Source organism: Varroa jacobsoni, unplaced genomic scaffold (genome assembly GCF_002532875.2).
Source record: "Varroa jacobsoni isolate VJ856 unplaced genomic scaffold, vjacob_1.0 scaffold_929, whole genome shotgun sequence".
NCBI classification, from domain to species: Eukaryota; Metazoa; Arthropoda; class Arachnida; order Mesostigmata; family Varroidae; genus Varroa; species Varroa jacobsoni.
The window spans coordinates 18267-41623 of record NW_019213831.1 but is presented as its reverse complement, the minus strand read 5'-3'; the positions used below and the strand labels follow the sequence as shown (position 1 = coordinate 41623).

Below are 23357 nucleotides of genomic sequence, written 5' to 3'. Positions count from 1 at the left end.
CGTGTCGGCCTTCTTGTGTGCTAGCGTTATTGTATTGTATCATATAAGTTCAAGTTAATGGGGGGATCTATTACATGTATTGAAATATACTACGTACCTCGTTGCTACTCTTTTTGCTGATCTGAGATTTCTGAAATTGGAATGAAATTTACTACAGGAAGCATATCTTCTTTAAAGATCTTGCGGTAGGGATAACACAGACATTACGAGGTGCTTCTCTACTTGGCCTACGAGGAGTCGTTTGGACATCGTTCCACTCTCTCGTCTAAATTTCAGATCACACATGAATCAAACGATTTGTGGCTACGTTTCAATAGGACCGTCATCTAAGCGACGAACTTATTACTTATCTAGATATATTTTCTTGTTGATGCATGTGATCCAAACATAGTTTATAAATGATACGTTTATTTTTATTAAACTTTGATCTCATTCAAGCGTCTATAAAGATACCTCTCGAATGAATCAGATATGATTTTCAATATTTCAAACCTGAATTTTTCCAGTAGTCTTTCTTTTCAAGTTAGTCTAGATAGGTTTGTTTAGCATGGCTAGTTGACAATTGAACGGTGCTTTGTAAGACTGAAACTCTGTCGCAATGGCGGTGAATGCCTTTCGTTTTAAAGAGATTATTGCTATATATATGTGTGCGTATTGGGTTTTGTAACCTTCTTTTTGTTTGCTTAACGGCGGAATACAGATACATGGTGGATCAAAATGAATGATATGATTTGTGCGTGTGCTTGATGACTCCTTGAACGACCGATTGCTACACAATTTGGACTGATAATCCATACCGCTATGCACGACAACAGTAACGATAATAACGTTCCAACATGGCTGTGCCCAGTCCATAGCTACAATCATCGTGATAGGATCTCGTTTCTTGTACCCGATTTCGCTGGGCGCCGGAAGTGGGCATTTGAACGTACAGGATTTTCCCATTAAGAAACCCGCAGCGGCAATAGACATCTCCATAATCTGCGGCTGGGTCTAGACAGCTGCAGCTTCTACAGGCCGGCCGAATCTGACCGCCATAAGGGAGTCTCTTGAGTCTGTGTCTGGTCAATACAAACCAACAAAGGAGAGGGACCACAAGAAATTGAAATAACAAACGAGTTGATGACAACAATCTGTTCCTGGCCATCTCTGAAGCTTTGGATCGCTGTTGGATGCAGAGGCCAAATGATCATCGTTGGTCACAATTATTAGCTCGATCAGGCTCGCTCGTTCCTGTAGTAAGATACGTCGATTGACTCGTGACAAATTGTCGAACGGTTCTGTGCGGAAACGTCACTGATGCAAGAGGATAACGTGGTGAATATCCGGTAGATTATGAAGGCGAGGTGTATTCATGGTAAAAATGCTCGGTAGCTAAGCGGTGGCTTAGTCTACTGTGTGTGCTTTTCTATAGGCGGTAGTTCATGGCAGAGTTCGTAGATCCGCAAGAACTAGTTGTCATCGTTCCGACTAGTCGAAGGCGATCATTCCAAAAGGATAAAGAAAATAAGACCTGTGCTATGCAGCCCTAGACACTGATATATTTCAGTCTCGGCAAATTCTGTTAGTAGTATAAGATCGGCATTCTGTCGACTGGCATCGAAATAGAACAAATACTAGATGTCTACTGATAATGAGTCGCTGAAGTATCGTAAGCACGCCCAGATAGATACAGAATCGATCTGGATGGTACTGAACTATTCGAGTAACATACTTTATGTGGCTGGTAATGGATGACAGATCAACATTAGTTGTATTGCGTCGCGTAGGCTGGATGTCGCCACGGTTTATGGTCTAAGGAATCTGCTCGATGAGGTATGGTACTAGGTCTGAGGATAGCATTAGGAACAAGGTTGCTGTAAGTGGATGAGCCTTGCTGACCTACTTTTGTTGCCGACGAAAACGACCGAGCCATAGAAAGTTACGGATAGATACAAAACAGTGGTCTGATTCGTTTCGCAAGACGATATGTAAGAGGAAATAAGGCAGTGCAGCAAAGATTCTGTTAGGTAGAACCATATACGAGGCTATATAACCTAAAAAATAACAAAACGTTTCCATTATACAAGTGACAATCGAACAAATCCAGTTCAAGTAGAGTGAAAACAGCAAACTGATGGCGACCATTCGATAAATTAAAAGCTAAACATAATAATAAACAGCAGTTCATTATCTGAATTTCTTTGAAAAAAGATGCCATTCGTTACCGTGCATTATGTTCTAGGTTTTGAATGCTCGTCTGCTTGGGATAAGTACGAGACCTTAGAAGTTGGTTAGCTTATACTATGGGCTATCAATATGATAAATATTGCCTTTGCTAATTCGTCTAGGAGCGTCTTTAGCTCCACTCAGCTGTTCACTTGAGGTCGCCTAGGCTATACAACGCGAACACGTACGAGCCTCTCATTGAGAATCTCACTAACTGCGCCCCTGGTAGACAGTGGTGGAGAAACAGAACGCGGGCGTCTAGCTCCGCAAGCTGAGTAATTTTGTCGAACGATATATAAGATTAATTAAATTCTAATAATAAATAAAGATCTGGGCACAATAGCAGCGTCAGGTCTAGAGGGAAGATTTAGAGAAAGGGAAGGCACACCCGCAGATCCGCAACACTTTCGAGAGCAGCAGTCGATTATCACTTTAACCGTAGCTTCCTTTCGCCATTGCACTTCTCTCCTTGGTGGGTGCCGTCCAGTCGCTTGTTTGCTAGCTTTCGTTTTCTCATCATGACGATTCCACTTCCATCATACACCGCTTTGTCAGCGTCATCATCGTCGCAACGGTCACCGTCCACCGAATCATTTCTGCTGCAGGAAATGGCGCTACTACATCGGCAGCGAGAACGACAGAGCGCGGAAGAGATAGATTCGCCAGCCGCACGAGCTTGCAGCTATAACAGTCAGCGTCAACAGGCCACCGTGGCGCCATTAGAGCTTTCGCCCCCTAAAAAGCTGCGTTCTTCCTTGCGAATCTGATCGGTCCAATGAAAGATCGAGCCGCCACATCAGGCTCAACTTGGTATAGTCTAGGGTGAAAAATATCTTCTACCATTCACCCGACAACGGTGTGTACAGAGCTTGCGCACAGGCGGTTACACAGAGAAGGGGAAACGACTTCCTGGCGAACTAGGTAGGGTTGCCCGACCAGAGAAGGTCTGCCGAATGAGCGTGGCTAAGGTCGACTTCGTTTCACCGGACTTGGTCCTACTACAAGCGATCCAACGAGGCGTCGTCAGTGGCGATGACCGGTGGTCAATTCGTGTCGCCGTGCCCATATTGTTTGCCCTTTTCGCTCGGGTCCTTTGTGTTTGTGGGTTGTATTTGACATCGGTAATAGCAATGCTATGAAAGCATGGCGGGGTAATTTCAAGTGCTTGCACTGTTGACTTTGCCTGACGATTGTAGTCATAGGATGGATTAGTAACGTTTGTCACAGATTCATTATCCACGACATTAAACCTACATGACGGCACATAGTTCCTCGTGCCGCCGGATACAAGCCGTAATAGTCGACAATAGAAAATGGCCGATATAATTGTATTTCACTGCTGTAAAAAATGCGGGCTACAGGCCATTGGCTGTTCTAAGGAACGGCGAAATAGAAAACAGAATTTTGTAGATTCTGGCTCACGTCCGCTGTCGTCTTCTGTTAAAAATCTTCGAATTACCTGGAAAACACTGAACATATGGGTCGTTAGTTTCTTGGCAATTTAGAACAGTTTAAATTTATAGTTTTTTTTTACAACATCTGATATATTAACATGAACAACGTTTAGGAAGCGTTGCATGTCCAAGAAGATACCGTCTCGAGAACCACGTATGGTGGACTCATGCTGTTTAACCCAGATATTAATCCACTCTAGGCTTGCAATTATGGTCTTTGACGAAAAAATTATAGCGCTTTTATTCCTAGAGAAAATAGCGTTGGCAGTTGTCTTACACAATAACTTGATGTGTGATGCAATAGTCAGCTCAATCAAATTTTGCACTACATATAGTTATCTGTTAGGCCGGCCCCAGTTTATATCATCCGCTTTATATTTATCTTAGTGAAAAAAACTTCGCAAGTTTAACGTACCTGTTTTAATTTGGAAAGCAGCCGATCGATTCGGTAGCAGCCGGCAACCGAGTCAAATGTCGACTCTGTTAAACCCAGCTGTTACGTCTAAGATGGCGTAGAAGCGCTCCCAAGTATAAATAGGGAAAAAATAAGCTAAGGCTATAACTAGTCTAGCTTGAGCAATATCGGGTTGGTCAGCTCAGTTCGGATAGAAAGTGGGGTACATGAATCATAGTTGTCTTCTCTCGACTATTTTATATTATCGTCTGGTCACCGTTATCTATGAACACGCGTTCTTATAGCGTCTACTCGACCTACTCGAGCAGATATTAATCTGTGAAGAGCCGCAGGTGTAACAGAACATTAACTGTCGACCACTTTGGCAATTCAGATATAGACCGTTCGATAGATTTATGTTGTGTCGAGCAATTCGAATTCGTTCTACAGAATACCTAGAACGTACCGCCCTGCGCTATGCGTTTTCTATGGACCTTAACACTGTGACGTAGCTGAGTACTTTTTTTTAAAATTTTTTTTCTAGTTCGTTTATAAATGAAGAGGGTAACAGTAGTATATGATTGGACCCACTTCAATCAATATCTCATAGGTACATCACGAAATATCTAAATATATATTTGCAAGAAAAGCGACGAGCCACAGTATAAACAGGTAGAATATAAAATTGAATTGTTTTTTTCGTTTGGTTGGACGTACATGTAGCGTTAAGGATTAGCTACGGGATTTCGGAAACAGTGTATCACATAAAACTTCACCCATTACACTGATGAACAACAGTTCAAATTAGAAAAATTATAGGGAATTTTTACTTTGGTCGTTCGTTTTTTTCTATAAAACTAGCCAGGAGAACACACGAACCCTAAAGCTTCCATGTTTTAATTATTCAATGAAAATTGCCAGTTGATGCTTTTCTACAAGAATATTATCCTACAAAACATATTTCCTGGCGACGTCTGTCGATGGTTTATACTGGCCTCGCGCAATGGTTTTCAAAATTGACCGCGTTAAACGCTACCTTCGGAATTCTTATCTTGCCGCTATCAGTCTAGAATTGTTATCACTAAATAGCAGTTCCATTCGTGCAAACTATCCAGCTGCAACCGGTCGTGTCTACGCTACAGTGACATACTGGCTCAACGATCCTTGTTCTAGCCGGCACGAACTGTTCACAGAGGTAGCTGCTTCTGTATTATTATTCTATTAAAATAACACTAGTTACAGTATTCCCTTCATAAAATTCTTCTAATCATCTTCGTTATCTTCATTATTACCATCATCAACAACGACATAGCAACGGCACGCGACACGACCATTCTGCTTGTGTCTTGAAAGGTTGGCTTCGGTCACGTCATGTCGCGGCTGTCATCTGCGAATCTGAATGAGTGACTCAATAGCTGCACGAGTGAAACACTGCGCAGCTATGAGACAAGCATCATATCGTCAGTAGGACAAACAACGACAGATCCATATTGCCTCTTCCCCTATCGCATATGCGTAGGCCATTAGAGAGCCTGTGCAAAGTCCCCTGTATCTTTTGCCCTCTTGCTCCTTTCGGTCCTGCGTCAGTTCCGCTCTCCTGGGCAATCGAATCAGTTTCAATTGATATTGCCTGTTGGCAGCAGCCTTCTCCGTTCCTTCTAACAGATTTTGGTTTGACGCCCGATTGCCCAGCGGTCCCTTTAGCAGACCTCAATAATCGACCCTAATTCCACACTATCGTGTTCACACAGATTCTCACCATCATATGTATATGTATGTATGCATGTAGGTAAAATTTTCATACGCAGGAACACACACAGACGGATACGAAGCGCGTTTCGCCACAAGGCAGAGCTGGTACGGCTCAAAACATCTTCTCGGTTAGATTTGAGCTACGAAACAAAAGATATCGTTATCGGCACTAGCCACGGCCATGGCTTCGCATCTCAGGCGACAACTTCACGAAGGGTCGATCGACGGCGTCAGAAAGGCGGCAGCATTTCCATATCGTTCACACGTATATATTCACTTCCCTCCCTGTATAAAAACAAAAAAGAAAACATGCATTGATAGAGCAATAGAACGGCAGGTGGCAACACATCGTGTAGAACGCGCAGCATCGGACATGTATCGCGATGCGCGACAGCGCTATATAACGCCACCATCGTCCCAATATTTCACTCTTCTTTGTAGTCGGCGCACCGCCTGTTCGTGACTTCTATTTCGCGTCCAGCAAAGGTGAAAATTATTTTCATTTGAAGTGTTTTTCCAAGCAACACACCGCAGCATCTTCGTGTTGCCGCGACGACAGCAGCAGCAGCAGCAGCAGCAGCAGCAGTAGAAATCTGACTAAGCAAGTCAGCTTGAATTATTTGTAGCGTTCTAATAAAGCAAGCCGGATATTATTATTTCTGTCGATTACTCATTCATTGACTAGCTTTGAATGAGTTGGACCACACGAAGACGCCATTTGTCATGGGAGTAACTGTTTGGTTATGGCCAGCAGCAGAAAACATTCGGCAGAAATGGAAAATAGCGAGAGGAAAGAGTTATTACATTGTTTTTATTTTCGTCACTGTTTGCGATCGAAGCTGCGGCAGTCGATGGTGGAGTCTTTACGTTATTGCGCAGCTAAGTGATTCAATGACCATTTGAACTAGTTAAGATTCGTTCGCAGAAGTCTAGGTAAAATGGCGGTGTGTTCATTTGAAATGGACGTGCTATTGAACCGCGAAAATTTAAATGTTCTCCTCGGTGTGTACACTTCTGTTCTTCAACTAAACGGCCGAGCGCCAGCATAAAGTAGCATTTGGAGATATCGTATATCAAAGTTAATCCGGTTAGTCGAGCATTTATGACTTATAGGACTTTGTTGTTTCGTTCAGGCATGGAAATGCGGTAGAGAAATCACGTCGCGCACGGCGATAGAGTAAACGCCTAATCTGTAACATCTAATGACCATCCGCTAAGGCTATTCACTTCCAGAAGTAGTACGACCATTATCCGAAAGACCGCTTGTGCGTGCTGAACGTATAAACATCACTTGCCTTAAGTGCCGCGTTCGGACACTTGAGAAGACCCGTTATGAGTATCGTATCGTTCTAAATATTTACGTGGGTGCGAGTGCCCTCATAAACAGGTCACCTTGGTACTGTATAAGAGAAGGGCGCGATTTAGAAGTACCTGCTTATGATAGCTTTCGGGTCCGGTACCTCAAAGGAGGTGACCTCGCCTACGAAATATTGCCGAGAATAGAAAACGGCACACAAGCCGAACCAGTGTTGTTACCAGGCGGTTTTTGGCGGCGTTTCTCTTCTGGACCGAGTCTGTCAAAGACGCTAATGTATACTAATGTTAATTTGCAGAAATGCTTGTATGTGCCCCAATCAACTGGTCGTATGGAGCACGTTTCATAAAGTCGCTAGTGGACGAGTCGCTCGTCGAATCTTATGTCCGTCTTCTGTCATTTTTAAGGAGCAGAGCTCTTAGAGAATTTTGTACCATACAGATCACAGCGGCTCACGCTTTATAATTGGTAATGACTAGATCATCTCAGCTAACGAGGTACCACAGACATATATGCCGAGACATAGCTATACGCGTAAGGTTATTTCGATTTGCTGATACAGCCTAATGGTTTTTCAGCTCATAATAGAACGGCTGTATGCAACTTGTTAACGCGTTAGTGATCATATTTTTTTACCCATATTTAACGTCTCAGCTATTTCGAAAGCGTAAGTTTTTCGTCTTCCTACCCACTGCATCCATTTCCGCAGTTACAGGTTATACGGTGCCACTGACGCAATCAATCTTGATTTGTTTCCCCTAATGACTCGGTGGTTTTTTTACCTCGAGCGAGCGGCCGAATCACAAACTATCGCTGTCGTGCCGAGCCGAGCCTGTCGTTGTACACACATTAACAAGTATTTATTTTATTTGACAATCAATTTTCAGCCAACTCTGCCGCCTGTCGCTAAACGGCCAGCTGTCAGCTTTTGTAAATCTCCGGGTATATATTATGCAAAACAGCTAATCGTGTGACTAGCCAGACCACTTTACCTTGACATCCATTTGTTTCGAACATCAAAATAGATTAGACATTACGATTATAGTCTATTTTTGCGATAGTTAATACTTTTGTATAGATTTTTATCTAAAAGACATTCAAAAAATAATTTTTTTGAAAAACCTGCGACGTAAACCAACACTGAGCAAGCTTTATTATTGATATTTTACGTACAAAGCATCGTACCTGTAGCAATAGCTGAGTGTTGTATGTTTGATACTATCGTCTCTGTTATTATCGTCTCTGTTATTATCATTATGATTGTTCATGTCAGCAACATCCGCATCTGCGTCATCAGCATCTTAGTCGCGTTCGTACTTCGATGCCGAATAAATAGAAAAGGCTGTTACGGCCTCGTCGTTACGTCGAAGGAGCGGCAGCGGCAGCGGCGGCGGCGGCAGCAGCAGCAGCAGCAGCAACAACAACAACAACAAAAGAACGCCTGTAGACGCTCGTGGAAACAGGAAGACCTCGTTAGCTCTGCGCCGCGCCATATAACTAAACAAACAAAAAAATTTAACCGTCATCATCTAATGGTACTACAGCCAGTAATTGCAATGATGATGATATTGGTATTCCATAATTGACGATGGCTCTGATCAAAAGTCTGTTCGGCTATCTTTCTGTCCGACATTCTTTGTCCTTTCGGCAAAGAAACATCATCCCTTCGTGCTCCTGCGCCTCCTCTACCGCCCCTATTATGCTTCTCGTTGAGGTTGCGTAAATCGTGTAAAAATGCGTTATTTCTGCATTAATTTACTGTGTGCCTACGGAAGAGGCAAGTGGTATGACATATTCTACCGCGTCGTGTGTGAGTATTTGTCAATGTGTGCGCTATATGAGAGGCGCCACCTGTTGTGCGGTAACAACCACAAGGGCCATATATCTATCTAACTAACCGTATGTGATATTTGCTATGACCGGCTGACACACTGACTACCCAATCAACCGAGCGACCGACCGACCGACCGACCGACCGACGGAAACAGCAATCGGTACCGAAGACGACATGTTCGTAAAAACATATAATGTAATTTGTGGTCTAAGCCCCTACAAGGATAAATAAAGGTGCGTTCGAGTGTATCGTGCTGCTCGTGCATGCACACGCTCTGTTAGACGATTCGGCAAGTGGTCATAGTTGCTGATATCGCCATGAGTCGGAATCACAGTCGCTGATCTTTGAACCTGTTGGTGCCATTGCTGCTGCTTTGATTATTCTTACGAATATTTTTGCTACCAGTACCGCTGCTTGTGAGCATTTATCGAAGCACAGTTTCTATTGAAACTGTTCATGCAGTCGTCATTACCAGTATACCAGAACCGCTATGACGGGGTGCCAGTCTCCAAAGAGCGTCAGGTAAACTGGTGTTGATTCCCTGCGCTAACACAGCGTCGTGTGCAGTATCGTGCTTTGTGCATTTTTACATAATGGACTGACGAGAGGTGCGGTGACGGAGATGCTGCAGCACTGTAAAGTGCCCATGATAAACATCCGACGCGTTTGTCCAGTAATGATTAACGATTCGTTGGCTCGTCTGTTCGTCTATATTTTCACAAGGCTAGCTAAAGCAAAGCAGACAAAGAAATTGACGATATAGAAAAGGAGTGGAAGCTACAGGTACGGATGGATAGATAGATAGATAGATAGACAAATGCTGCCGCTGCCGCTGCTGCTGCTGCTGTGGAAGTAGCGCAGCAAAGTCTGCGCAATAGCGATGACTTCTCGAAGTGTTGAGAAAAACAAAGCAAGCAAAAAGAAAGAAACGGGCAAACGAAAATATGATGATTCGTGATAGAGGACAGTGACTTTATTCGGTCAGCGAGGGTGGCAATTTTTCCTAGCGGCAAACCCTGTTCTGCTGCCTAAATTCCTTTCTAAACTGGAGCGCTATGCAATGACGGCAATAACAACATCGACGACAACAACGGTACTTCTGACGTCTTCCCTTTGTTTCCGCCCTTGATCAGAACGGGCCGGCTATTACGATACGCATATAAAGCGGCCTGTGCGTAGACAGATACGCGTATGCAAATGATGACCATGTACGTACACATCTGAAGATACTGTAGGCATTAAGTGAAACCAGTATGTGCGCAGTGGTTGAAGTAACATGAAAGCGGCTCCATGATGATCACGAAAAAAGCCAATAGGCATGGGCTCAACCATGAACCCGTTGTCGAACAAGTTCAAATCATGACGATGAGACCTATGAAAAGTATATGTTTAACGGGAGATACTGATAGCAGTACTATATATAATAATGGGAAATGAGCGGTGGTCGGTTCAATTGGAATAACTTGAAAAGCCTATAAGATTTTTGGTAAATATTAATAATTTTTTGTGTGTTCTTGTTCACCTACCATTGGCTGATTATTAATAGTGGAATAAATTACGATAATTAAAAACAAACACTTGAATAGAAATAGTTGATGGTAGGTATATATTATGTAATTAATCCTTGATTGAGGAGCACTTCCATCTGGTTCATAAAGATGCCATGTATTTGATAGCTATATTTGTAACAGTTGACACAAGACCTGGCACTAAACTCATGGCAATGACTGTATTTTCATAGAATTATTTATATGTCATAAATGTACCTAATTAATGTAAAATCAGTCTTGCACAGGAACTCGTCACAGAAGCAGGGTAAAGCGGCGGCCTCTGGTTTAGATACATTGTATTGGCCAGCATTTACTCGATTCGTTAATTGGTCACGTGTGTCGATCGGTAGACAGAGAAAAGTCGGAAGCAAACTTTTGCTGCATGTTTATTTTTACCAATTTTCCAAAAAAAGCAATAAAAGCTATATTTTTTTAAAAAATTTATTTGCATATACAGTCAGTAAAAGGCGGACCTATCAACATATCGTTCACCGAATGTTATAGCTTTATTTTATGAACCTCATAATTAAATTAATCATATTTTGCTGGCATGATTAATAATCGTGTTTTTATATATCCCATCTCGGTTCAATGATTTGCCAAAGCTTTGTTTTTCTTGTTCCTTTTTAAATATCTTCTAATTTTATGTAGGGAACACCTTACTAGTATATGGTACACTAGCACTAACTGGTAGCTACGCTAGCGCTCACAGACAAAACGGCTGTCGTGATTGACAGCGTTGTCCACATTTTCAATACATCGTTAATTTACCTATTTAATAGCAGTAACACAGTCCATTTTTACAAAATTAGAAGGAAAAAAGCTGGTGTCGTTACCGCCCTCAACTGGTGCCGATGGAGTGAACGATTGCCCGTTCATCCCTAAGCGAGTGAAGAGGTGCGATCATCAAATTGGCGCGTATTAACAGCGTTGCAGAGTTGGTGGCGCCAGTGACGAACCGATCATATTCATATGCATATAGAGGCCACAGCGACACCAGCAGCGGCGGCGGCGGCGGCGGCGGCGGCGGCGGCGACGCTAACAACGGTATGAACGAGAACGAAAATCTAGATGTTAATGGCGATGACGCACACCGAAAAAAGGCCAACAGACAGACTGGTGGATTGACGGATGTACCGAGCGGCGAAGATCGCAAATCGACTAGGACAACTCTTATTCTGACACGGCTGTGATTTTTGCTGTAATTAGTAATGTTGGAGCTGCAGCTTCCAAAAGCTCGGCAAACACTTTTGCTGTCGGCATCGAGTCATAGATAAATTTATTGAATGAGCCCGCAATATTTTACGCTATACGTTAATGTTAAATAAAATCTGTTTTCTCAGCTCAGCAATGCTGATGCTGCTACGGTCTAATCTAAGATGCGACAAAATCAATATCGATAGAGTTATACTGTACGTACAGGCCGCTCTATAGAGGAAGCGGGCTGTATGTTGGGTTATAAGCCTGGGTCGACTATCCGGTCAGCGTGTATAGCAGATAATTCCCGAGTCACTAGCTTTAAAATTTACGCGGACGCAAAATCAATTTTGTTTTCTGCATTTGAATTCCGTTTAGGTAGCAAAAAGCTGCTCCAATGTGACAGGGGAACACGACATAGGTCCTGAAAGATTAATCCTGAGCTATCCGTACAGCGAATCCGTGATGGAGGAGACAATTCACACGTAGACGCCTCCTTAAGGACATTTGTTGTTAATTTTTCTGCCTGGTACACTGATTTTCATGTGTTGTTATATATTTATTTATTTATTTGTTGACTGCTTTGGGCCTTGAAGCTAAAAAGCCATAAAACATTTCCGTAAAATTATGTCGATAGGCAAGCATCACATTAATTCTAAATGTAAATAAAGATACTGTTGTTTCACTGGTTGTGTATTTCTGATCATATATTCACAATGAGCTCTTGCAGACCGTTTCAACGGACTTCTTTCAAAAAGCGCCAATTTAATTTTCGAGCAATCGAGAAGTTGACCAAGTTACGTGTCCATGATTTTTTTCCATAGCTCGGGTAGCATGACAATGCGATACGCAATTTTCATTTCATTCATCAGGAGAAAGATGTCTGTCGTATGAGAATATATATCATATAAGTCTCTCCGATAGCATTTAGCTTCACTGAACCTAGACTTCACAGCTAAAATTTGTGATTTGGCCATTTAGCTAGTATGTCTCTGCCTGTAATATTCGTTACCTGAACGGACCTAAGCCGAAATTGGAACTGACTGCACAAAAACGTTCAGGCAGCGCGAGGACTTGTCACAACCGATTCTTGATCGTTGTACATTGCTTCTAATGTTTCAATTTGCGTACACGGTACTCCTAGCATTGCATCGCACAGAAGGCCCGAGCATGTACACATATCTATGAGGATTTAGCAATCGGAGATGCGATAAAAGCGTTTGTTGAAACGCCTTTATTCAGATTCTAGATAGAGTGCCTTGAGCACAAGTAGAGTCCCTACAAATATTAATTTCCTTTTATCACTTTTTTACGATTATATTACGTATACAGGCCAAGCGGACGGAAGAGGTGATTAGTGCTTATTGTCAAAATGTATTATCGAAACAAGGCGCCCAAAAACAGCTCTGTCGCTTTCGTCTCAGAGATTTTCATGTAAATATGGCGGCCGGCTACGAGAAAAGTTAATAAAACTATTGCGAAAGTTGAATGCGACCATACGTGAACAGCCATGACACCTTTAAGGAATTAAACATCCCTCGGAAAACAATTTTAAAGAGGGCGTTTGAAGAAAGACGGCTATAAAGGAATAGTCCGATATTTAGAACCGACATGAATTCACTTTATCGTACTGCCATCAGCGAAACCCTATGGAAAAGCAACAAAATCGGATCTTTTTCAAAGCGGTTGTCAAAAACATGTCATCATATACAACAATAACGAATAAGAACGTACCCCACAATCTATGGGAAGGTCCGTACCGACGCTAAAGAAGCCGATGCTGTGTGTTTCCTGAACCTGGAAAGAAGTAGTACGCTATTCTATGCTGCCGCCTGATAAAACGTCAATGGTAGACCACATACATGTTCGAGAGGACTTCGATGGAGAATTTCAAATGTACCCGCCGTATAGTCCGGATTTCGGCGCCATTATTAGAAACCACTATCACCTGTTTCGGGCTCTGCGGAACTTCCTTACTAATGTTCGTTTCATTTTCATAAAGGGACAGAGAAATCACTTGTTACATTTTTTCAGAAATCATAGAAGCTCTAAAGTGACGAAATTATGATGTTATCAGAAAAATGGCGGCAGGTTGTCCGTCGAAATGGCGCATATATCATTTAGTAATGTTATTTTAATATATCGAAGATATCTGCCTGTATTTTAGTTTAAAACGTTCATTTCTCCGCAACTGCTGTGAGAATTTACTTCGGTGGTAAGGCGGTTCAACGGGCTAAAAACGGTACCCAAATGCTAGATTGAAGGTGTAACTACTTTTAACAGGCCAATGCACATTTTTTACTATTTATTTTATATTATATTATATTACTACGTATTTAACTCATCGCATGGTGATCAATTACCCTTTTTATCATTTTTGAAATTTGTAAATCGTACCTACCTTCGCTGTTTACATCAGTGTACGTATAAGGTGATGAAAAAAAGGATCTCTCTTGCCTTATAATTAATTTTTTATCTCTGTTTTCTGATGTAACTTTTTTTATTCATTACTTTTGGATTTAAATCAAGTCAATGTTTTCCCTTCCACAGTTCCGGCAACCTTTACCGATTGTATACAAACAAAAGGGTTAATTCCAGCTTGTTTCAATACCATCTCTAATGCCAAGCTTTCCTGTGCTTGCCGTCAACTATTCCAACTGCCACGACAGTTAGAAAGCATCTTGCCATACTAATTTTCAGCAACCCGTTCCTCCCCAAACAACTAGAACGATTAAACGAAAAAGAAGAGAGTCTCATATTTGTTGATGAAGTTTAGGTTCTTGTACGTTTACAGATTCCACCAATACTGAGAGCATTGGCGCCAGTCATAATGTAGACGGTGCATAGACGCGACATAGGAAACAATATGTCTTTCTTTTGACTGCCCTCTTCTACAATAAATGTCTAGCGATCAAAACGAGCGGGCGGATGTCATAGCGTTCAAGTAACTGATATGTCGGTCACATTCGGATCATTTGTTATGCTTGCCGGATTTGTTTAGCTGTAACATGTTTTTTTTCCAGTGAACCAGGTAAAAGTGGGACGGAAGAGTGGACATAGGAAGAGAGTTTTTCCGGACAAATCAATGAGCAAAGCAGAAGAAAACGAGTAATGGAAAAGTGTCGCTCCCTGAGCTCATTCGGAGCTTATAATGCTAATACTATTAATAACACTAGCACCATTTGAGAAGTATACCAAACTCTTTTCACTGGTCTTGGAAACAGATATCGTTATAGTAAAAAACAGAGTCAGTGCCTGTATGTCCCGTGTTGAGGAAGTTACGCGGTTGTACGTTTATCATTTGTTTGATAACAAGGGGAAAAAAATATATATATATATATATACTTTTTTTTTTTTGTATATAAGATATATCTATTTTCAAGATGGTGAATTGAACACTCATTCGTGCATCTAAAAGAAAGATTAAATGCAATTGCACACACAGGATTCAGATGATATGGAGAAGAACTCCGAAGGAGACGGGCTAAAGGTGTGTACTAGCTAATGGCTGACTAGTTAGGTCACTTTGATTGCATCTTTTTCAGGGTGTGTTTATTTCATCGTTTAGTTTATAACCGAACATCACATAACCCGATCCGTCCGGCCAATTCGATGTACATGCTTGTTTATAACGCACATAGTATGAATGACGGAAAACAATACTGGTCAAATGGCTGCTCGTCTGTCGTTCCGTCTCCCGATGACGTATTCACTTGCACAGCTTCACGTATTCGTGGACAACATCCTTCTCGAACTTTTCTGTCTCTTTGTTCTGTGTCATTTTCACTGCCACCCTAAGGCTGTTCTTCCATACGAGTAGCTGCACTGCCGCCCCCATTACGATGTCCACTATCCGAAAAGGTCAATTGACGGCGTTATTTATAAAGCTGGTCAGCAGAACCAGTGAACGAATGCTTCATGTAACATTCGCTGGTTTTAATGATAAATCGGCTTCCTGTCTTAAGCCGGTTTCGCATATCAGCGTTTTAGAATAGCGCCGCCTTCTATGTATGTCTATATATAAATGCTGGTGATTTCTGTATATGTCTGGATGCTCTTATATGCAAATTTTGGATATCGTCTGATAAGAATTCTATCCCCACATATTTTCGAGCATTTATTGAAGTTAGCAGATTCAGCTGACTTCAGCTAATTTGTGTTCTCCATTAAATGCAGTCATTATTCGTCTTACAATTGACACTAATCAAATGATGAATTCATCTGTGCATACAAACATCTATGTACATAGAGTATGCTTTGAGAATGTACAGTTGATCTGTTTAGTACGTCGAACGACTATAGTGCTCCTCTAATCAGAACTATTTTGATACAGGGAGCTTTTATACTGTAGCTCCGTATCGGTAAGTCATAGTCTCTGTTAGTCTGCGTAGATGGTACGATTCTTGAGATTTCCATTTTAAATTGGATGTTATTAAACAATAAAGATATCCACTGCTTGTTATTAGTCAGACCTGTATCGGCTGTCGGAAATAACATTGTCCCCCTGACGACAATTACGAAAGATCGAGCCTCCGTCTATCACCCGAAGGTAGTTTCATTGTGTCTGCGGTTTCCTCTCCACACCTCTCCGCCTTAAGGAGCTGATACAATCTAGAACAGATCACGCTGCGTGCCCCTTTCTATTTAATGGGCGCAAATCGGCTATCTCGCCATGAAACCTAGTCATTCCTCGTAACATGATGAAAGTACGCTGAATTAAACGTTATCCTGAAGCCATTACGATTTTTTTCTTTATTTGTCACGCGTCCAGACCTCGTACTGTAAAAAGTATCGTAGCACTGAACTACTGCTATCGTTGCTACGACCTGCCGCATCATGGCCATTCACAGACGGTGCGGCAGACACTCTGTGCCAATCAGTACGCATACGTGCTCCTTATTTAAAAAAAAGAAAAAATTTTTACTTAATTTCTCTCTCCCGCTCCTCACACTTTGCGAATAATTTGCATAATAAATCAATAGCTACTCTAAGCTTAGCCTGCGTGCTTCTTCTTCCCGCTGCACTACACCGTGCAACAACACAATGGATGACTACATATTCTCAAAATGATGATAGCGATGGACAAACGAAAGAAGTAAAATGAGTAATGAACCCTGCAAAATAGGAGAGTAAATCTAGCATGTTCTGTGGATTGTTCACTTAGTAACACGTTCTGCCTATAGAGGGCGACTCAATGTGACTGTCTGCAGTTAATTCAGGTTCGAGCAGACGACCGCTGCTGCTGCTAGCTAAAACGACGGGTAAGTTTGCTCAGCCCAAATTTCTCTTTGGACAGCGTAAACAACGGACGAGAACGGCCGAGCCTTCACGCGCGTACACAGCATCGATATCCCACACTCGCCTGCGCGTTCGTAATAATCGTACATATCACTATTACGAAATGTAATTTCAACTAATAACAATCGTAAGAGTCAACAGTAGAAGTGAGCGGATACCGAGCGGGAAGGGCCACTGATACACTCGCACATAATGGTGATGATAGCGGCTGCTAATGTGTGATAAGTGACACCGAAAGTAAGAGTAAAGTATTAATAAGTGTAATTAAAACTTTATCTAATTAGTAGCAGATTATGTTAAACACAAGTCTCAGCGTAATATTGGTATCTTATTATACGGCAGTGTACATGAAGCTGTTGGCGAAGAAAAAGTAGAAATATGCGACAGAACACCTATACGAAGCCAAGAAGACCCCGCGCCCGCTTTTTCCGCTCGGGGGTATCTGGTCCATAAGGCGTATTTTTGCAGTCTGACGTTACTAAATGATACAAGTGCGGACATACAAATGAGTGTACCGAGTATCTTTCAGGTGGAAAGAACTATAATTAAGAACAACAGCGATAATTACAGCCGAAACCTGTTAAGCGGTTTTGATGAAGGATGGACTATGTACACTTGAAAATAATTGCCTATTTTTCTGGCTCAGTCACTTAAATCTGCCCACTCTTATGGGGTTCAGTTTCATTGGACCTTACTCAAGTCGTCGTTATTGTTATTAGACGACAAATTGATGACGGGTGAATCCTAATGACGGCCGTAATAACCGTTGCAGCCATACTATATCTAGCATAACAGGAAGTAGGCGAAGAATGTCTATTCCGCAATTACCAGCTCGTGCGTGTGTATTTGTGCACTGCAGCAACAACAACGAAGAGAAGCTCAGTAGGTAAAAAGCGTGTTGATCCTTCTCCTAGTTAGGTCTATTCTCTTTAGAGGAAAGTTTGCCCTTACATTCTTTACTAGCTTTTTTGCCGTCTTGTTTCTCGTCGGGCACGCGTACCACTATTGGCCATCGTAGTCGACGCATAGTAAAACCGGCCCCCGGCGTTTTCTTATGTGTTCACCTGAATTAGCTAGTCGTCCCCCCCCCCAAGAGCGTAAACTCGGTCGCGTATTCACCAGCATATATCTCGGCTACATCTGTTACCAGAAAAAAACAGGTGATCAGAATAAAATCACATAGCCGCCGCTACAAGTTAATGGAGCGATCCTAAGATAACGAGTAATCAGAGAACCGTGCAGAGCAATCAGAGACAGTGACCCAAAACCGATTCATAATTCTGTCTGTAAGAAAATAACTGTGCAAGACGCACTAAGCTTTATCAGGCGTCTAGTTAATGAGGGATTATCGTGAAAAGAGCACTGGCATGCGCCAAACAACAATTTACCGCGGCGCGGCCATCGGAATCCTACGCTGCTTTCCCTCCATTTTATTGTCCATGATATGGATGTCAACCCAGTAAAGATATTCGATAGAGAATGTGAAAAAACTGCAGTCCAAAAGTAGCGGAACTTCAGACAACAGACTTCTGTCATTCCTGATTGAAAGGCTCGGATTCTCAATCTATAGTTGCTTCTTACAGACTTCTCGTGCAGTTTATCGAAAGTGCTCAAGTGATATTCGGAGATATTCCAAACAACTATAACGTGCCCGGCGCCCTAGGAGGAAGGGTCGAAGGTTGAGCCTGTTAATAAAGCCAGTGTTACCAATCGTCGTAGTGTGCTATCTGCTAGAAAGCGTCATTTGTGTGGCTACATACAAGAGCGTAACGAGCGAAGATGCCCAGTTCGGCTGCAGACGAAAACGAAGCACCGATCTGGAGCCACTCGAAACACAGTTCGAATAGGTAAAGTTCATTGACATACCTCAGTGTTTCGATATGCTGTACTTTTACTTCAAATCGGTGTTCGAACGAGTCACTCATTTCGAAGACGCTTCCCCATCGATGAAGTAGATCCAAAATTTCTTCAGTAATTGAACCTTTTGTGTGAGAATGCGAATGATGTAGAAATGTATGAAAAAAAGTCAACGAAAAGATGGCGGGCTGCTATGCTGGGCTACTGGAGATGTACGTTGAACCACTTAGGACATATGCAGCGTTCGTTCGATGTCCAAGTTTAAAAAGGAAACCAGAAAGCTTGATAAATTTTGAAGTGCATACGCAGAGCGTACTGACTTCCAATGCCAGCGCGGGGAAAATGAGCTAGAAATCCCATCAGTTCTTAACAGACTTAATATCTTTGATAGACAGAAGTTCAAATGCATCAGCTACTGTGTCCCAAGCTTGAAAAACCTTGCTTGACATGATCGAAGTAAATATTAGATTTCACAAAATTTTGTCGCTAAAAAACGCCGTGTAAATGACCTATTTTATATATATATATATATATATATATATATATATATATATTGATTATGCTTGGTTCGTGCATACGTCAGTGGTCCTAAGAAAAAGTTTGAGCAAAATGTATCATTGTAAATTAATGAAACTGCTATGAGAATGGCAACGGCCAACAGAGCCGTCGATCGCTGAATGGTTAGACGACGGATCGACTAAACGATCAGCTGCCCAGATCGACGAGTACGAACGAGGATTATGAGACTATATCGAAGAGGACAAATAGAAACTTTTCCCTTCACAAAGCTTCGACAACGATGATGTCAATGGCGGAGATCAAGAGATCGCTAATGGCTCTTATTTCAATCGGTAACCGCTACAAACAAACATGCATAACCTCGGTCTAAATATATTTATAGCTATCCCTGTCATAGCATCGATCCGTCGTTTGCTATGGAATAGTGTGTCTGTGTTTCTCCCTCGTCGAAGGAGAGGAAAGGAAGGAAGGACGGAGTGTCACCCGTACCCACATGCCTGACTGGAAGCCAAAAACAGTGTATAGGTTATATACTTGTTTTGATTACAGAAGAGGTACGGGTGGTTAAAAAAGAAAACGACCGCATCGACGCACCGGTACGCGTCGACAGTTTCGACAAATTGACTGTGCCTTTTACATCGCTAACAATTCGTTGCTCGTGTGCTACTATTATGCTGCTATTATGCTGCTATTATATCTGTGTTTTGTCGTTATTTTCGATTTTATTTATCACCTTAGTTTACTGATAAATTTCGAAATCGTTACCTTGAATTTGATATAGAGTTTCAAATTATTCAGCTTTTCGTTTTCTCTGCAGCGAACACTAAGTATCAGTAAAAAATAATATAAAATAAACTTACCACTAAATTTCAAGTCGGCGCGATACCTAATGCTATCTTGATAACTTTAAATTATCCTTCAACATATGATCACCTACTCTATTTTTCAAAAAAATTCAAAAGTCCTGAATCTATTGAATCAATGCTCCTTGGGGCTGTCATTACTGGGATTATTCGTATTATCTAGGATATCGGATATACGCCCCTTGGAGATCATTCAACATTCTAACGTGCCTCTATTTGCCGATACAGAATTAAATTATCCTATTAAATAGCGTTAGTTGTCTTCGATGCGAGCTATGGTCCACGCAGGGACTAATTAAAAGGCTTTGAATAAGTTTAAATTAAGTCAAATAACCTAGTGGTCGCATTCGTAATAGCGTAAGCATAACTATTTTTAATCTGTGTGAATACAGTAATGTTTACGCTGTGGAAACGATTTTTTGAAAACGAAGGGAAATCAGGATTTAACACAAGTGCGACGAGTGTATTAAGGAAGGATGCTGATGCTGCTGGCTGCAGTTGTGGTTTATTTTTGTCCTTGTTATTGTTATAAAAAAATGGGGAACTATAGGTTGTCCTCTTCGTTTTCAACATTGCCCATCCCATGTCGGCCCGACTGCCTCTACGACTATTATCATATTCGTGGTTCGTTGGCACCCCTCTCATCAGATCACTCTCGTGCTTTTGCCTTCACTCATTTCTTGTATTTTACCTAGGAGAGTTCTCCCGCCGTGACCCGAACAACCAATTTATTTATTTATTTCTCTAGGAATTTGGGCAGCAATAACAGCAACGGGCATCCACTTTTTACTCTCCTTAGCACCCACCCCTGACGCCACCCCTGCCTTCATTGCCCATATCTGCGAAGAGCTTACCGCTCTGACGCCGGTTCTGATGGTGAGGCAACGAGCGAAACAGAAAGACATACAGAGAGAGAGAGAGAGGGGGGGGGGGGAGAAAATCTTCAGAGTAGGCCTCTGACCATGTGAATGTGTATTTCTGTGCTTGTGTACGGAGTGGAATGGTGTATGGCTCGCCGATCGTTGCTTGCCTTCAGTAGAACGGGCCGTGTAAGAAGAGAGGAATGCAGACTAGCTTCTCCCGCTGCTTCCTTCAGTTCCTGACTGGTCAGATGCCGTTTGTCGTTGTCGCCGTGCCCATTACCTTGTCCGCTTCGCTTGCGCTCCTCCATGCGACTTACTCCCCCATTCATGCGTTAAATGTCCACGCGCGTCTATGGTTGTGTGTGCGCGGTTTTATTCGCTTGTGAGTATGTGATGTGCTATTTGTCAGTGGCCGCATGAGCGAGCGTGTGCCGGTGTCTGAGTGTGTTTGTTTATCCGTCTGTCTGCCTGTCTATGTTTGTGGGCGCGATCTGTGATGAACAATATTTGCCGAGCCACACCCATTGACTTCCTGGCAACTGCGGTGTCAACGGGGGGTCACATGACATCGAGTGGCATCTAGGTTTGTGTGCGAAACTTCTCTTTGTCAACGTCGCTATTGGAGGTCTTAAATGATATATGGCACGAGGCGTAAGGTAGGGAAGCGGGCGTACGTGGGCAATGGTTCCTATAAGGGGAAAGCTGCATTTCCAATGAGGACTCGACAAGCTGCATTTGAATAGAGGGTCTTATGAAAGAGAGATGAAGATGTGGTAAAAGCCAACGCTGCGAGCCCCTATGCGAGGTCGCGGCGCAGCAGTACTGAAACACCTCTGCAAGATCTGGAAATTTTACTGATCATACACATGGCGACCATCCCGGAGTAGAACCATATGCGGCAGAGCAAGATATGCTTCGAACGATGGCTAGATCCCTCTGGGGGTCGCAGTAATATGGGGTTAAGGAACTGTCCCTTCAAGAAAAGGCATTGGAAAAAGGGCGAAAGGGACAGAGAATGGGTAGAACCGCTAGGACTAAGGGTCTAGAATGGGTAATTTTTGAGCAATATTATTATTATTATCTAGAGGAGCCGGTGACCGGAGAATTCAAGCTAGTGAGCAGGCTGGCAGCAAGTTCCCCGATGCTTGGCCATTGCCAACGTTACCGCTCGGATGCTTGCCACCTGACTGGCTCGAGAGGCAGCGTCTCGCTATCGACAAACGGCCCTAGAGAAATGGGAGAGAAAAATATGGAAATATAAACGTGGCGTGTACTATATGTACGTTAGCGTCTGTATGCCTGTGTGAGTGTGCTTTCGTATCAGAGAAGAGCCATGGGGAAAAGCGATATTTTTTCGCGGCTTCATTTTGAACGCGCCGACGAACTGGACACAGGTCTTCCGCTTTCTTCGCTCCGAGTTACCCAAGCCGCCATCGTAGCAATCAAGCCCATGGTAGGCCAAGGTGCCAGTAAACCACTATCGGCACTTTGCCGTCTACTGTTTTTTATTAAACGACCAGCGAACGAACCAATGACAAGGGAAGGCGTATTTCACTGTAGTGCTGACTCCACGACTAGCAGCACGCGGACAACTTAGGCCGATTATGGTGGTGGTGGTGATGATGAGGGTCACGACGAAGATGATGATGATGATGCCGAAACGATAAAAAGGGTCGAGGGGAAAACTATGGAGCAACTCGAGCCGCTGGTGATGCTGGCTTCAAAGGCTAGCTGCTGATGCCGTCCTGGCAGGGAGTTAGAGCAGCAAGAAATTGCTGCTGGGTATGTGCGGCCAATGAAAACCTGACCGCTCTTTTTCTCCTTCTCTCCACTTGCCGTATTTCCCGTCCTCCTCCTCCTCCTTTTCCTTCGTGCTCATTGGCAGCGCGCCTTTACAGCTGCTGCGGCTGTTCTCTAAATAGCAATAGCGCTATCGCTCAGTATGCTATTTTTTCTATTATAGTATATTACTTTTTTGTTACATGCAGTACACTATTTAGACCACCGTGCGGCCATCATCTACGGCTGTAGCTGCCATGCAGTGTATCTCAGCAACAGCAGCATCTTAACAAAGAAACTAGCGAAGTATTGCAACCAAAGTAAACGCCGACTTATTTCGAATTGAAGTTATTATTATAGAAAGCTAGTAGAAGAATGAATATGTGAAGATATAATAATGTCCAGGTCATTGCAATAGCTATATGGTATAAGAGGTTGGAAATGGCCACCATTGAAGCTAAATAGTTATTTAGT

At 42.5% G+C, this 23357-nt stretch overlaps 1 protein-coding gene and 2 long non-coding RNA genes across 7 annotated transcripts; 1 reads left to right on the top strand and 2 right to left on the bottom strand.

Annotated features, from left to right (window-relative positions):
- Positions 1-388: 388 nt before the first annotated feature.
- Positions 389-4309, bottom strand: LOC111265073 (uncharacterized). Its single transcript, XR_002683257.2, has 2 exons — positions 4078-4309; positions 389-3677 (listed from the first exon to the last, which is right to left on the bottom strand). It is a non-coding gene; the product is annotated as an uncharacterized LOC111265073 (long non-coding RNA).
- Positions 4310-6670: 2361 nt separating this feature from the next.
- On the top strand, positions 6671-12389 carry LOC111265071 (uncharacterized). Of its 5 annotated transcripts, XM_086970332.1 has the most exons (3): positions 9197-10165; positions 11436-11554; positions 12083-12389. In XM_086970332.1, exons 1-3 carry the CDS (start codon positions 10149-10151, stop codon positions 12130-12132), a joined length of 186 nt encoding a protein of 61 aa, XP_086826458.1. In that variant the 5' UTR covers positions 9197-10148; the 3' UTR covers positions 12133-12389. The 5 variants fall into 5 exon arrangements, 1 of the variants encoding a protein (XP_086826458.1); XR_015312915.1 differs by lacking the exon at positions 9197-10165 and adding an exon at positions 6671-6810 and having other exon boundaries at positions 11320-12389; XR_015312914.1 differs by lacking the exon at positions 9197-10165 and adding an exon at positions 8370-9190 and having other exon boundaries at positions 11320-12389.
- LOC111265072 (uncharacterized) lies at positions 10876-13567 on the bottom strand. Its single transcript, XR_002683256.2, has 2 exons — positions 13439-13567; positions 10876-11545 (listed from the first exon to the last, which is right to left on the bottom strand). It is a non-coding gene; the product is annotated as an uncharacterized LOC111265072 (long non-coding RNA).
- Between the last annotated feature and the right edge of the window lie 9790 nt (positions 13568-23357).

What these genes read in the sequence shown, in the direction of transcription:
- LOC111265071 (XM_086970332.1), top strand. An exon ending in CGGCGGCGACGCTAACAACG is followed by an intron (nt 11,555 to 12,082) that starts GTATGAACGAGA and finishes AATTCCGTTTAG; the next exon opens with GTAGCAAAAAGCTGCTCCAA.